Source organism: Xiphophorus couchianus, chromosome 19 (genome assembly GCF_001444195.1).
Source record: "Xiphophorus couchianus chromosome 19, X_couchianus-1.0, whole genome shotgun sequence".
Taxonomy (NCBI): domain Eukaryota; kingdom Metazoa; phylum Chordata; class Actinopteri; order Cyprinodontiformes; family Poeciliidae; genus Xiphophorus; species Xiphophorus couchianus.
In genome coordinates, this window is record NC_040246.1 from 14,795,041 (window position 1) to 14,810,723 (window position 15,683).

Consider the following 15,683-nt stretch of genomic DNA (forward strand, 5'->3'; position numbering starts at 1 on the left):
AGCTCAAAAGAAAATACGGTACCCAAATTCACATCCTGACAGTAAAATAATCAGAACAGTCAATATCTTTCCTCCAGATGGTGGTTTTGTGAAACAGCTCCAAAATGAGCAATTTTTGGTGACAGGTTTTGCAAATCAAGTGCATAGAATCAAACTTTGAATATTGTGGGAAAATGTCCTGAGACAGAGTTTATTACCAACAATAAACTCAAACACAGAACAACAGTCTGGAAACTTCAGCTCTATGAATATACATTTTAAAGTTACTCTTACATGCAAAAGAGATTACAGAGCATAACTATGACTCAAGGTACAATTCAAACAGAACTGAATACAAATTCTTAGATTTGGTTTGTTTTCCCTGATTCACATATATGTTTGTTATTTAAGGGAACATAAATGGAAAAAGACAATATTTCTTTATAGCATATATTTGGGTGTCCTTTGTGACAAACCCAAATATCCAGCATGAACAACACAACCCCATCACTTTCTTTGATCCCTTTAATTGAAAATATGTCACTCAAGGACCTTTTGAGGGGCACCATGTTGCCATAGTGGTTATTACTGCCACTCCACAACAAGAAGGCCTCCAGTTTGAAACTCTTGCTACATGCCAGCTTTGTTTGGTTTCTTTTCTTTTTGCCACTCAAGTTCTCTCCAAGAATCCAAAGGCATGCATTTTAGGTCAGTTGTGATTCCAAATTGATAGAGTACGTTTTTGAATAGATGTGCAGCTGAACATATTGTTTTTTGCTTTGCAGTTTATGCATTTCATTTGACTTCACAGCTAAATAGACTTGTTGTACACTGAGTCTAGTGTTCTATATCCCAACTATAAAATTGGACATATTATTGAAGTTTGTTGAGCTTTTCTAAGTCAGAGCATATGACTGAGAACTGCTTATGAAGATACTGATTTTGAGCTTTTCATTTTATTGACCAACATTTAAATGTCAGAACAATCTATTTTTAATTAGTAAATTTACAAATAGAAAACAAACAAACAAAAAAGAAAACATTTCTTAACATTAGACTATAAAAGCTTAAAGAAAGCACTGAGGAACAAACCCAGTGAAATCCCAGGTTAATACAACCAGTATGTAATGGATAGTATATTTGTTATCTTTTCTCAGAAGACAAAGCTTGGATCTGAGAATTACGTCACATCTTAGGTGAGTTTATTCTTTTTGAAAGTTCAACAAACTGGAAATTGAAAACTGTTGTGACACTACCTGCTTTTTGCAATGCAAGCCTATACAAATGAATTTCTCCACTAAAGGAACATCACAAATACAGGTTGTGCAATACTATAGGTGCTTCTGGTTTTATGACATGCAAACCAGCTATACAATGTATTTGTTCTACATTCTACATCCTCTGTGCTACAATGGCAGCATCATGCCATGACAATGTCTTTCTTCAGCGAGGATAGGGGATTTGCTCAGAGATGATGGAGCAATCCAACTGAGAAACAGTTGGGAGGATTGAACATTGATGAGGACTTGCTTTCTATTCAATCTGACTGAGCTTGAGCCATTTTACAAAGACTAAATATTAAATCCTTACATCTTCAAAGCTGGAGAAATGCCCCAAAGGAACTCCAGCTTGGTTTTACTCTGATTCATGACGTTGAATACAAATACATAAAGTCCACCAAATAAACACATTATAGTTTTCAGTTCTAACATGACAAAGGTTAAAGGGATGTGAATACTTTTGCAAAGCTCTGAATATTTGGGATAATTTACCTGGAACACGCTTAGGTCTGTGTTCGAGCTCTGCAGGGAGTGGAGTTCTTCAGCAGGAAGGAGGAGGCGAATTTTAGCATCAATCTCCATCAGATGCTCCAGATCAGAAGGCTCTGGGGTGTAACCCTGGCCTGCAGAGACTGACGTAGCCCACACAGCCTCCTGGAAAACAGTCGTCAGCATAGTAAGTCATGGTCCATGGGGTATAAGGCTGCTTTGCTCTGTAGCAACCTAAACAGTGCACTGATAAACATTATCTAGCAATATTATTACAATGATGTCAGAATCAGGGAAGAGGTGCAGTCTGACTTCAGAGGTTTGACAGCTTTGTAGCTGTAAAAAGTAATATTTTTGACTTACCCTGATACATATAAACCTCTGTAAGGATCAGCTTAAGCTGTGTGTTTGCATGTAGCATCACAATTAGCCTCTAAACTAATCTTTCCATCATATTTTCTTAAAAAACATAAATAGTAGCTGGAATTTGAGACTGAGCTAAGATAATAAGGGTTTTCACTGGAAAGTTATAAATATTGTTTATACTGCATAGCTGATGCATTATTTAGATAAATCTGTATGTATTTAAGCACCTTTTTATCTTTTTCCCACAACATCTGAGGAATTAGGCGAGGAATGTTTGTGCTTGCGTATGTAAGCCCCGAATGCCTAAAAGTCTTCAGTAAGTACCGGCTCCTAATGACGCGACTGTAACACGTCTACACTGCAGCGCGGAGGTGACCCGTGTGAGAATGCAAGTGTCTGAGGCAAACACTGAGCAGCACGTTTTGATAAATGTGCACCAAGGGATTCTGCCAAGAGCTGGGTGATGTCCACCACCAAAGTCCTGGTGACATAAACAATATCCTCACTCTGTCATAGCCATTCATACAAGCATGCCTTACAATAACAGGAAACAGGAAGGCTTCCTCTAGCTAATAAAAAAAGTCCAGAGCATCTGCACTCCAGTCTGTTTGGTATCTGCCACCATAATCACTGCAGTATTGTTCTAAAGTCAAGGCAAACATCATAAAAAAAACAAAACAGTAAGACATTCAAATACCCTAAAAATCCTGGCAAGCTGTTCTATTGTTGCAGAGCTGCCTGGGTTGATTTAAACAGAACCGCATGTTAAGAGACAAGTGTGTTTTTTGCCTGACTTTTGAGCAGGCTTCAGACCATCAGAATTTGAACTGATTTTATAGCAGCCCAAGAAGTAATTAAGGCAAATAAATGTGAAAGTCAAAACATGTGAAGTTAGGACTCTGAATGAATCATTGGACTGCCCCAAGTAGCAATGTCTCAGCTTAATCCTCAAAGGAGAAGCAAAAGGTCTCCTTCTCCTAGCTTCTGTACTCTGTCCCCACAACCATAACGCGAGAACAGCTGTATGTCTGTCTGAAAGATCCATTCTTCTCAGTTTTTGCTGAATAACAGGAGGGGGGAATAGCTGTGAATCCAGGATTATAAAATTAATTCACAACATCCAGCATTCCAAGCAAACCACATGTGGCATTTGACATCTGGTTCATAATTTGAAATACTTTGAGTCAGAAGCTTCAGCTTAGAGCAGAGGTCTGCAACCTGCAGCTCTGGAGCTGCAAGTGGGTCTTTAAATCTTTCACAATGGCTTTAATTGACTTTGGCTAAAATGATAAAGAACAAAGTACACAGATATATTTTTTAGTTTTTTAAAGGAATAATTGCATTCAATTTTCATAACAGAGTGGCCCGAAGTACAGGTAATATGTTTTAGATACATTTTTCTTGTCATTAGGTTGGAAACTATATTATTTTTGTTTTACATCATTGTCCACAAATACCAACATCCGATGGAAGAAAAGATATCCATCCTATTTCTGGTAAGGTTTTATGTTTGTTTTTTTATTTTAAAACCAAAAAAAAAGAAATAGTTCTTTCAAACTTACACCAAATTCCTATTGTAGCCTTCATGTAACATTAGTCTCAGTCTCAAGTTATTTGAAGATTCAAAGTTTTTTTTCCTGGACTTTCCTGCATTAACCTCAATTTGCCCCTCAACTCTTAAATATATTATCCATCCGTGCTGAAGAAAACCATCCCCACAACATGATGCTGCCATCACCACATATATTCAGATTTTATTTGAGAGGGGAAAAAAACATTTACTTTCATTTTACAGTTGTACACCTTTTTGTACTGGTCTTTTGTATAAAATCCAAATAAAATATCTGAAACTTTCTGCTTGCAACAAGATTAAAAAAAAAAAGTGAAGAGTCCAAGGGTTGGGAAAACCTTCAAGGCCCTGTAGTTAGGAGCATTGTTTTTAATCATAATATGATATTTAAAATATTGTGATTAACAAAATACACATAATGTAAATGCAGAAAAAAAATTTTTTTATTGCAGTAAGTATTAGTTATTAATAATACAGTAGGACATGGTGCTTCCCCTTAAGGATTCTACATAGATGGTAGAAAGACTCAGCCTATAGCATATGTTGTCTGTTATGGCCAAATATTAGCCTACCTCACTGTCTGTGCCGCTGGCGCTGTCCTCTTCCTCTTCGTTTATTTCTTGAAGGAGTTCAGCCAGACGCTCTTTCTCTGCACGGGTCAAGCGCACTCGACCCACATTACTGCTTGCCAGCTATTGCATTACACAACATAATGGGGAAAAAGATGGAAAATCAACATTTGCATAACATTTTTATGCAGTCAGTGCTGATATATAGACATGAGTCTGTACATCTAAAGGAAAACACATTTTTCCAACTGGAAAAATCAACAGCTGAAAAACTTAACTCAAAGACATGAGAAAATAGTGCAATTTTTTTTACGCAACATGAGCTTAATCATACCTCGATGTTCCTCTGGACAAAGTCCTTCTGTTTGTTTTTTGTTTTGGAAGTTTTGCTGTTGCTCTCCACAAACCGGAGGCCCTCATTATTTGCACTGCTTCCTTCAAATGATGAAGTCAAGCTGTAAGGCGGCTTTTCAGCTGTCGAGTAAGACACGTCTTATTTCAGTGAAGAAACGTTTAAGAATGCATCTTTTTAAACATGATGAAATATTCACTAATGAAACATATGCTAACATTTCAGATGTGTGTTCCTGGGGAAAACACAGAATTCCTCACTCCTCTATAGCTTCTGTTTAAAAATTTTTTTTTTTCTCATTCTCTGGGATTTTAATACCATAAAAATTCCTAAGATTTTTATTAGGAAATTGTTGAAGAGTGACTAAAGTTTTGCAAAGATCTTTGGAAAAAGAAAATGTCACATTAATGGAGAAAACCTACTATTACAGGCTTCGTGAGCTTTTAGCGCCATCCAGTGCACAAATTTGTTAACACAACTGAAAATAATGTTCTAAAGTAGCACAAGCTCACCTTGCTGCAGGCCTTGGTCGTCCCCATCATGCTCACAGTCCAGAACCTGGGTCTCAAACAGAGGTGCATAATGGTCCTCTTCATTTGTACCTTTGTGATAATTAAACCATATTAGTGTGAATGGCAGACAGGCCTTCATTGCCTCTCATAAGCAATCATACTCCCTGAACCTTTTCACATATTGTCATAACACAACCACAAACTTTAGAGTATTTTATTGGGACTTTATGCTATAAACCAACACAAATTACTGCATAACTGAAACATGGAGGGAAAACTGACTTTTTCTTTTTACATATAAAATTCAAAAGTTTTTAGCATGTATTTTTAATCCGTCATCTTCACCATGATACCCCTAAGCAAAATCTTGCATTTCATATGCTCAAAATAAATAAAGATTTCATTTCATTTCCATAGAAAAGATGTCATGTTTACAGATTGTCACAAGGTATGTGGTAAATGTGTTGAATAAGCTGATCTGTTCAGATCAGACCATAAATGGCTAACACTGAACAAAGTGGTTGTCATGATTTGGAAATGCTGATCTTGTGCAGGGAGAGTAGAGCTGGTTAGAGTTCATTAGAAGCTACAGATTTAGACCTGCTGTATGAAATTTGTTAAATGATGCAAAAGATCCAAGATTGGGCCAAATGTTCACATTTCAACAGGAAAACATTCCTAAACATACAGACAGAGCTACAATGGAACAGTTCACATAAACACATATTAATGTACTAGAATGGTTCCGTCAAAGTTCAAACATAGGTCCAAGTGAGAATCTGTGAAAATACTTCTAAACTGATGCTCATCAATTCTCTTCATTTAATCTTAATGATGTTAAAATATCATGTAAAGAAAAGTAAGCAAAGAACGTACATAATTTTTCTACATACTTCAAACAAAATCCACTACTTTGACATAAATTCCCAATGAAACTCACTGAAGTGTGTGGTTCTACTGGGACAGAATATGAAAATGTTTAAGGCATATCAACACTTAAGCCAGGTACACCACGCTTTTTAGTAATGTTCTTAATCGGTGTTGGATTTACACACAAGTGTGGGCTTCCAAAGCCAAAAACAGCTTTGTGTTGAATGCTTCGTGAGCACAGTCAGAGTATTTGTCAGGTTTTCTCTGTAAGAAAAAAAAAGAACAGAGCATATAATCATACATTATGCAGCATAAAGGTTACTCATTTCATTAAAAAGACTATTTTCACCTGGCTACCCAAGCACTGATGTCATGTCTACCTGGAGCTCTTGCCACATTTTTGCTTGGAGTTCTTTTCTTTGACACCGAATTTCTTTTTCCTTGAAAATTTCTGCTGACAGAATTTCATCAAGTCGTCTCATTTCCTCAAAGGCTCTCTGCAGCTTTGAATCCTCATTTTCATCTCCTGTAACCTCAGCAAAAAAACTGATGTGAAAGACGCATTTCTTCTTTGGTATGCATAATGGAGCAACAGCTTAATTGTAATTAAGTGCTGAGTTCAATTTGCAAGCTGTGCATTCATATGTTTCTGTCAGTTTTAATTTCAAACTAACAGAAACATCTAATTGTTATTTGTTTCTTAATTTCAGATTTATTTTCTGAATGAATGAATAAATAAAAGTTTCACTCTGAGATGATCTAATTCTGATGGATGAATTTATTTTCAAGTTTTTTTTTTACATATAATGTGTGTTCCTTTCAGAATTGCATTACTGCAAGGAAAAACTATATTTGCGGGCGTGTCTGCATAAATAACTGAATGTAAATGTTGCCATCTATTAATAATTATGTTAAAATTACGCTACTAGAAATCATCTTTTCATTTTATTTATTCACAGTTCTAACTTTGAAACCACTACTTGAATGAACATTTACCTTTACCAGGTCCTGTGCCTCTATTATGGTGTTCCATTTCTCCACTGCCATTCTGCTTTTATAGAAAAGAGTTCCCTTAAGCTATAAAATATACCTTTATTATATTTAAAGCCAACGTGAAAGAGTTGTTTATCTACCTGGAAATCAGCAGAATCGTTGCTCAAAACAAGCAGCTCAAAAGGCGCAGCAGGACAAAATCTGTTACCAGTTTGCTCGGTCGATGCAGATCGGGAAATATTATCTAAACTACCTTTAATGATTTCCATTGCATTATTTACTGATTCGCTAACTATAAATATGGAGTAGTCTAACTGCAACAAGCCCTTGTCAACAGTTTCTTCCCCTTGTAAACGGTCGGTAACTACGGACGCAAACACTCCCCGGATGTTGTTTCTCAGACACAGCTGACGGTGAAGCTAAGCAGCCAGCAGTAGCTAGCGCAGCGGCTTCAGCTCGGAAGGTAGCCAGCGGCTAGCTCAGTACCGCTGCGCTGCTCATATTACAAACAAACGGATTCATACATAGCCTACGGGTTTCTACCAAAAAAAAGACACAATTCCCTCAGCTTCGCTGAGACATTGCTATTAAATGTCTAAATCGTGAGGTTGTGACGGAGGAGGTTCGGAGGCCGTGTTTTTTGTGGTAAGTAAATGATCCAGCTGAATCTGCGCTTAGAGGAAACAAGCAAAGAACGATAATATTGATTCACTTAGCTTACCATATCTATCAACGTCATGCGGAATATTCAGTTTCTAGAGTCCGACTTATGTTAGAAAAACTCAATATGCTAACAATATCATTCTATGTTTTGTTTTTAAGGTGCTGAAATAGGTGGAGCCTTTGAGTCACAAATATGTTAAATGATAAGCATTTGGTTTTCAAAGCCCCTTTTCTGAACATGACCAAAAATTAGGGAAGTTAGTCTTGTCTGTTTAACGGTACTGGATGAAATATTTCTCTCTGTAATTGCGCTCAGTTATATCACCGCTACAATCACACCCATTTTACTGGCAGCTTTCCAAGCTCTGCAATGTACCTGCACCAAGCAGGTGTCTGCATATGATGGCGGTGGAAGATGGTCTGTTTTATTGTTGTGTATCTGTTATGATACATGTATAACTGTATTGTTCTCGCCTTGGTGTTAGGTTGAGTTGATTCCGAAGGGGAAGATGTGCAATGGAATTTTGGAGTCAATTTCAAATGCCTTTTGGGCCCACACCTCAGCCACCGAGCGGTCCTTTGTGTTGCTGCTGGTACTGACTCTAGCGTCCACTGGGCAAGGTTCAGGTAAGACAGAGCTCATGTTTGCACATTAGAGTAAATCGAAGGTTTATTTGTTTGTGCATGTAATATGTAATCCCTAATTTGTTTGGCTTAATGTTTGTCTAGTGTTTAGTACTCTGTAGTTTTTTTTTTTGTTTTTTTTTCTGCTGTTGTTTTTTTTTTCAGATCCATACCATCAGTATGTATTGATAACAATATTAAGTATATTATTGCATGAATTCTATTTAACTATAATTAGTTAATTATGATTGAATTTAAATATGGTAAAATACATGCATTGTTTATGTTGAATAGAAACTACATGATAAAATGTTAATTTTGTAAATATTTATCTTATTTCAACATTGAAACATTTTGTCAGTAAAAATAAATTGTATGTTTTAATCATGAAATTATTGACAATGACATGACACAATAATAATAGCAACAACAGACAAGAGATAACTCCATTATTACATCAATAAACAAAATATTTGTCTCCTAATCTGCTGTTTTGTTCAGTGGTGCTCTTGTGCTAGTAATTTAACTCTACTGTTCAAATGCTTATGTATTGTTGTTACTTATTACTTATAATTGTCTGTCTAGGCTTATGTGTCTTGACTGTTTGATTGTAAAAACCTGAACAGAGCTGTACTATTAGTCTCGTTTTATGACAGTAAATCTAATCTAATAATTTGTGACCGCCGAAGGTTTAAAGTCAAAATGACCGTCTTTTTATTTTTCCTATTTCTCCTATAGTAGTGCACACTACTGGGTTGTTTGTTTCACATCCAGTAACTAATAAAAATGTGTACCTTGGGCCATTTAGCATTTTTATTATTTTGTTTTACTTGTAATTTGTGTTTTTGACCAAATACATCTAAAGAACACATCTAAATACTTTTTAATACAACCAATCCAGTATTCACTTGATAAGTAAAAAGAGTCCACCTGTGTCTAATTTAATGTGAGTATAAATTCAGCTATTCTATGAAGTCCTCTGAGATTTGTTAGAGAACATTAGTAAACAAACAGCATCACAAAGGCGAAGGAACACAGCAGACAGCTCAGTTAGAAAGTTGTAAAGAGTATATTGAAGGTTCTAATGTGACAACAAAACGTTTAGATGCAGTTTTAACTAGCTTGAATCAAGTTTGTTCTATTTTTCTGTGTTACTGTTTTGTGTTCCAGACTCTCAAAGCTTGGAACATATTTGTTGTTTTAATTACGCAGTTTCTCAGAAGTCCCTTTCTCTCCACTCCTTTCTTTCCCAGGATGTGTGAGGCCTTACATGGTCCAGAACAGCTGGGTAAACCTCACAGAGACCAACAGAGGCTTGTTCCCAGTGGGCACAGTGCTGCAGTACAACTGTGACCCCGGTTACTTGCCAGATGGACCCAGCATCCTTACCTGCACCACATCAGGCCGGTGGTCCTCAGAACCTCCTCAGTGTATACGAAGTGGTGGTAAGGCACTCGAAGCTACCTTTCTCTTTCAACCAGACTGCCATCTGATTCTCATAACTTCATTTTCTACATTATCGAGTTTTAATTATCCTGCTCTCGAGTTTCTAAAACTGCAGATTTTTTGACCAGTTTGCCAACATATAAGCAACTTTTAAAGCTGCGCTGCTGATTTGTATGTTGTGCTTTTCCCTCATCAGCATGCCTACCCCTCTCCAAACCTGAGAATGGGGGCTACACCTGCCATCCATCCCCATGTCGATTGTTTTCACATGGCACTATAATAGAGTTCATCTGTAATGAGGGCTTTGCTCTCAGTGGAGATTATCCCTACCTGACGTGTCAGGATGGACAGTGGGACGGACCAATGCAGATCAGTTGTGTAAGCAAAGGTTGGTCAATATATTACAGTTTTTAATCTGTTTGTCCTAAATACACACCTGTCACCAAAATAATAAATGTTTAAAATTTGTTCAAAATTTAATAGCAGACTGGCAATCCCTGGTTTTAGTAGGGATTGCCTAAATCACCCAAATCTAGATTTGGGTGATTCTGAATTCTCCTAGAGAACTATAACAAAGAAAGATATAAAACAGCATTCAGATACTTTTTCCATCCTTCATAAATTAATGAGTCATTATTTATTTACAGAAGCTTTCAATTAATGTTAAAATGCTGAGTTTTTCCCATAAAATGATGAGACCATAATAACTTAAAAACGCATAAAAATTTCACATGAGATATTACTTTTTAAGTGCTTTGAGACAACATGTTGTATAAATTTGCACTTTATATACAAACTGAGTTGAATTGAAACTTTTAAAATTCATCATAAAACAAACTGCTCAGAGTGACTGCTCAAAAATGACATGTTAAAAACATTTCACTTTTTTTCAGATGGTATAGTATAAATATTGACATTTCAACACTGGCCAATTCTCCAAAATAACAGAAAAGATAGAAGAAGAAGCTGATCAGGAAGGTTCCCAAGAGACCAACACTTCAAATACTGATTGCGTTCTGCATGTGACCACAATCTGCTGTATTCTCCATATGTCTGGACTAAGCAGTAGGGATGGAAGACAGAAGATATTTCTGTCAAAGAAATTATTGGTGCTCAGCTAAAATCTCCTTAACCTTTGTGAAAGACAGAGCATCTTTTTTGTATTCCATTTAGCTTCCACATTATCTGCTGGAAGTGTAGCTCTCTCTCACTCTCTCGCAGCCTGAATAATCAAGACGTGTTTCTTGAAATGTCTCAGAAAAAAACTGAACAATAGCTAATTGAATCTTCTTTTGGGCAATGACAGCTTCCTCACTGAAACAAGATGTCAATGTAACATGGTAGCAATGTGTGTTCACTGATTGGGCAAAGATTGTTTTTGAGTTCCAGCTTACTGGTCAGTGGTCAGAACCATTATATCTGCCAGTTTTTCAGTCAATAGTAGATTATTTTTTGGTACTTTTATAATCTTTTACTCTCAAAACAATGAACAAAAGACCAATTAACAATCTGATTTTTTTCCCATGTCACGTTTATTTAAGGTTGCATTAGACCCTCTGTGGTGCAACACGGTTCAACTAATCTGACGGACACCAACAGGAGCTTGTTTCCAGTGGGCACAGTGCTGCAGTACAGCTGTGATCCAGGTTACCTGCTGGTCGGTCGCAGCATCCTCACCTGCACTTCGATCGGAGACTGGTCCTCTAATCTTCCTCGCTGCATACGCAATGACGGTACACATGGGATGCCTTTCTGAGTGTACTAGAAGTGTTTACTGTAGGTTTTGAAAATGTCAATTTTTCTTTCATTGGCAGTTTGCCAGCCTCCATATCAGCCAGAAAACGGAGGCTACACCTGCCACCCATCCCCATGCAGACGATTTTCTCATGGCACTGTCGTGGAGTATTTCTGTGATGAAGGTTACATTCTCAAAGGAGACTACAAATTCAGAACCTGTCGCTACGAAAAATGGGACAACATATCGCCAGTCACTTGTGTTATTAAACAAGGTGGATGAACTACTATAAAAATATTTGAAGAGTTGCATAACTAAAAAAGAACTCTGCAAAAGAAGTGCATTTGTCACTAATACCTTTTTGTTTATTATTGTGTCTCTTTTTTAAGGCTGTGTAAGACCCTCGATGGTCGAACATGCTTTAACTAACCTAACTGACATGAACAGTAGCTTGTTCCCGGTGGGGTCAGTGCTGCAGTATAGCTGTGAATCCGGTTACCTGTTGGATGGAGCCAGCATCCTCACCTGTACCACACCCGGACACTGGTCCTCAGAACCTCCTCGCTGTATACAAAGTGACGGTAAAGATGCATCATTGCTCGTCTTTGAACTCCATATTTTGCCCAGAGTATCAACTTCATTGCTATTCCTTCCTATTTTTTGATAATGCTATTTGACTGCTCTTTACCTGGTGTGTTATATAAAAGACATATGCTTCTTTTATATTTTCCCACATAGTGTGTGATTCTCCATATCAGCCAGAGAACGGAGGCTACACATGCCACCCATCCCCGTGCCGAAGACTTTCTCACGGCAGTGTGATTGAATACTTCTGCGAAGAAGGTTATGTTCTGAAAGGAGACTATAAATATCTTACCTGCCAGTACGGCCAGTGGGACAACCAAATGAAGATAAGCTGTGTCATGGAGCAAGGTAAAGAATGTGACACATATAAACCTTTAATATGCTAATTTTTGCAGCACGATAACTATGTTGATTGATTCTTTGCCCCAAAGACCACATTCCAACTTTGCCTTTGGGAATGCCAGCGTTGTCCATAGTTGCTTCCACAGCAAGTTCAGTGGCTTTAATCCTGCTGCTGGTGGTGCTGTTTGTACTTTTGCAGCCTAAACTCAAGTCCTTTCATCGGTGAGTCGTCCTTCCGAATATTATCTTGAATCTGCTCTTTGTAAAAACATATGAACAAATTGTAAATTATTTCCGTAGACGTGACCATGGGGTATCAGGGCAGCCTGTCTCCATCATGGTGGAAGGGGTCCAGGTGACTCTTCCTTCCTACGAGGAGGCTGTAAGCAGCAGTGGAGCTTCCACACTCAGCCCAGAGTCCAGAGTCCAGATAGTGTTGTCTGAGGGTCAGCATGCCTCAGCACTAGAGGCCGGCCCGTCGAGGCCATCTTCTCTCAAACAGCAGCAGTCCGAGATGCCTGTCGTTCACCCTGTGTTGCAGTCCTCCTCTTCCTCACCGTTGTCTTCCGGTTGGATTCTGGAGCATGCAGGTGCAACTGGATGCACCGCCGCTGCACGTAGAAGGGCATCTGCAGGCAGTGACCAACACAGCCTGTCGCTAGACTCTGAGATGGATTACCCTGATGGTAAAAAATTATTACACAAACATTTTTCTCCATGTCTGACGTTAGATTAGATGAAACTGTAGTATTTTAAAATCTGTTATGATTACCTAAATTATTTCTATTTGATAAATGCCTGACTAACACATGAAAGATAACTTTTTCACAGTCAAAGCTTAAGTTCATTAAGATTTATATGCCTTTAAACAATTTGGGAAAACTGATGATGATGTCAGGGAGAGACTCAACAACTTCCAAAAAGTTTGGGTCATCATTGAGTACAATTTCCAGACATGTCAGGGTGCCATATTCATCTGTTCAAAGAAAAATAAACAAGTGGAAAGCCAATTCATGGTACAATACAGGAAATATGAGTATCCACCCCAGAACATCAGTAAAATACCATATAAATATGTGTGTTGAAGCAGGTTAGAATGTCAGTATACATAGTAAAACATGTCTTATTTCAACCTGGGCTAAAAGGCCACTCAGAAAAGAAGAAGTCATTGTTAAAAATCCAATTTAAAATTTCTAAATGCATTCAGGGACATTTTTTAAACATACCTTGTGGAAACTTGATTGATTCAAAATGGAAGTCTTTCGCCATAGTGTATAAAAATATTGAGGCAACATGTAGAAACATCAACTAGGAAATAAGTTTGGTAATCCTAACTGACCTAAAACAGCCAGGTTTGGTTTGTTTTATTTTCAGACGCCAATCATTTTAAAGTTGATGTGCCTTTTTACTCAGTATATGCTAACATCATGTTTTAACTGTATGTAATATGAGTTTCACCTTTTGAATTGAATTATTTATATTAGCTTCCCAGTGATATTCTAATTTATTCATATACTCCCAGACACAGTTAACTTTTTTTTTTCCATAGATATGCCATTACTGAAGGAGGCCTGAAGCATACAGAAGAGACACGTCACCAGTGCTGACCTTTACTGGTTAACAGACTTTTATCAGCAGAGATGACGCCGGTTAATGAGTGAAGCGCTCATTCACTCTGAACATGGTTCATCTGACCATCCCAAAGGAATACAGATGAGGAAATTACATGTACATATGCTTAAATTAGGCATTCCAACAGTGTGTACGTTTGTCTACTTTCTGAAAATGCAGAAAAAAATGAAAGGAGGAGGCAGGTTGGAATGAACGAACGTGTCTTAAAAATGACGCTTTGCAGTTTATTGAGCAAATCTGTAAACTCATTTTGTAAAAACAAAAATCTGACTTGTTTACTATTTACATAAATCACACGTCACTTAAGAAACACATTTGCTAAGATGCATGAACCCACATTACTATTGAAGTAGTAAAAGCTTATAGTGTTTTCTTCTAACATTTGGAAGTTTTAGTCAACAGTTACATGTCAATATGTAGGATAATACTACATCCATCCTATTTCTCCTTCTGGTTTTCCCTCGTCATGCTCATATTCTTTCCGTTATAAGGCCTTAGCTTTCCACTTCTATGCACAGGTATCTATATTATGTGAAATAAGGAGTTTTAAAAGTGAATGTCAGTAAAATGCCCTCACTGCTTAGTGATTGATTATCTGTGGCATTGTGAAACACCTCACCTGAAGATATTGTATTTTGTTAAGTTATTGAGGCTGCTGGGAAACTCCTGCTTCAAGCCTAAAACGTGTTTATTTATTTGTGCCGAGAAAGCTGTTGATCAGCTGTTGTGATGCCTCTGCAGCTCGTGTAGTCTCTCAAAGGTAGTTTGTAGTTCATTTTCCTTTGGATGCCGTAACGTCAGATGTGACGTAAAGTGTTTGGGCAGATACGTCCGTCAGAAAAAGCAAGATAGCAAAAAGAACATATGTACAGATCAGTGTAATTTCAGTGTTTGCTTTATTTGACCTTTCCACTGAGTTTACTTTTAGATTAAAAGGTGTATGTTTTTGTTACAGCTGCGTTCTGATATATGTAAAAAAAAAAAAAATTAAGGTCTGATTATTCTGTATATATCATGTACATTTGATTAAATATTATTTGATGTGTTCAATCTGCTTTTATCATTTTTGGTGCTGTTTTCACATCACTTGTCTTATGGTGAAATGTTTCCATAAATTTCATGGCATGAATGTAATATTAATTTTAGGCCTTTATAGATATGTTTTTTTGTTTGTTTGTTTTTGTTGGGTTTTTTTCAGGCAGAATGTTTTTACCAGAAACAACCTTACTGAATTTTGACACAAGAAAGTAATATAGTTAAAAGCAAGAAAATAGTGTTTGGTTGATTGTTAGAAACTGGAAATTGAAGTGGAACGTCCTGACCTCAATCTTACTGCATATTTTTTGCATTCTATTCATACCAATCTGATCTCATTGACCCACTTTCAACAAATTGTGGTCAAAGAATGAGATTCCATCACCAGCTGCGTGACCCAGCTGGTGATCAGCACCAGGAGGAGGTGCCTGGTTGTTGTGGTTGTATAAGATCCCCCATGCACTGCTGAGCCCCCTTTTTACTAAATGAATAAATTGCTGAATTCTGTCTTGTTTCTTCAAACTTCGATCATCCAATCTATTGACAAAACGAGTTACTTGCAAAATATGGCGTTTGAGATTGGCAGAGAGGATTTGGCATTTATTCATTGGCTCCACCCACATACTCAGTTCTGCTGCTCA

The 15,683-nt window shown here is 37.3% G+C and overlaps 2 protein-coding genes across 6 annotated transcripts in view; one reads left to right on the top strand and one right to left on the bottom strand.

Annotated features, from left to right (window-relative positions):
• fsip1 (fibrous sheath interacting protein 1) overlaps positions 1 to 7,283 on the bottom strand; it is a 31,941-nt gene extending 24,658 nt beyond the window's left edge. The window contains exons 1-8 of one of the 5 annotated variants that reach the window (XM_028000659.1): positions 7,121 to 7,283; positions 6,984 to 7,035; positions 6,368 to 6,513; positions 6,173 to 6,251; positions 5,118 to 5,207; positions 4,588 to 4,727; positions 4,257 to 4,376; positions 1,752 to 1,913 (exon numbers count right to left, since the gene is read on the bottom strand). In XM_028000659.1, the coding sequence (XP_027856460.1) occupies positions 1,752 to 1,913; positions 4,257 to 4,376; positions 4,588 to 4,727; positions 5,118 to 5,207; positions 6,173 to 6,251; positions 6,368 to 6,513; positions 6,984 to 7,035; positions 7,121 to 7,249 (918 nt within the window). In that variant the 5' untranslated portion in view covers positions 7,250 to 7,283. Of the gene's footprint in view, positions 1 to 1,751; positions 1,914 to 4,256; positions 4,377 to 4,587; positions 4,728 to 5,117; positions 5,208 to 6,172; positions 6,252 to 6,367; positions 6,534 to 6,983; positions 7,039 to 7,120 lie in introns of all 5 variants that reach the window. The other 4 variants (XM_028000658.1, XM_028000660.1, XM_028000662.1 and 1 more) reach the window with 4 other exon arrangements.
• A 132-nt stretch (positions 7,284 to 7,415) lies between these two features.
• LOC114134226 (sushi domain-containing protein 4-like) lies at positions 7,416 to 15,057 on the top strand. The gene is made up of 11 exons (XM_028000657.1): positions 7,416 to 7,625; positions 8,129 to 8,270; positions 9,521 to 9,712; positions 9,910 to 10,101; positions 11,255 to 11,446; positions 11,528 to 11,722; positions 11,838 to 12,029; positions 12,187 to 12,381; positions 12,465 to 12,597; positions 12,676 to 13,061; positions 13,925 to 15,057. Exons 2-11 carry the CDS (start codon positions 8,153 to 8,155, stop codon positions 13,948 to 13,950), a joined length of 1,821 nt encoding a protein of 606 aa, XP_027856458.1. The 5' UTR covers positions 7,416 to 7,625; positions 8,129 to 8,152; the 3' UTR covers positions 13,951 to 15,057.
• Positions 15,058 to 15,683: the final 626 nt, after the last annotated feature.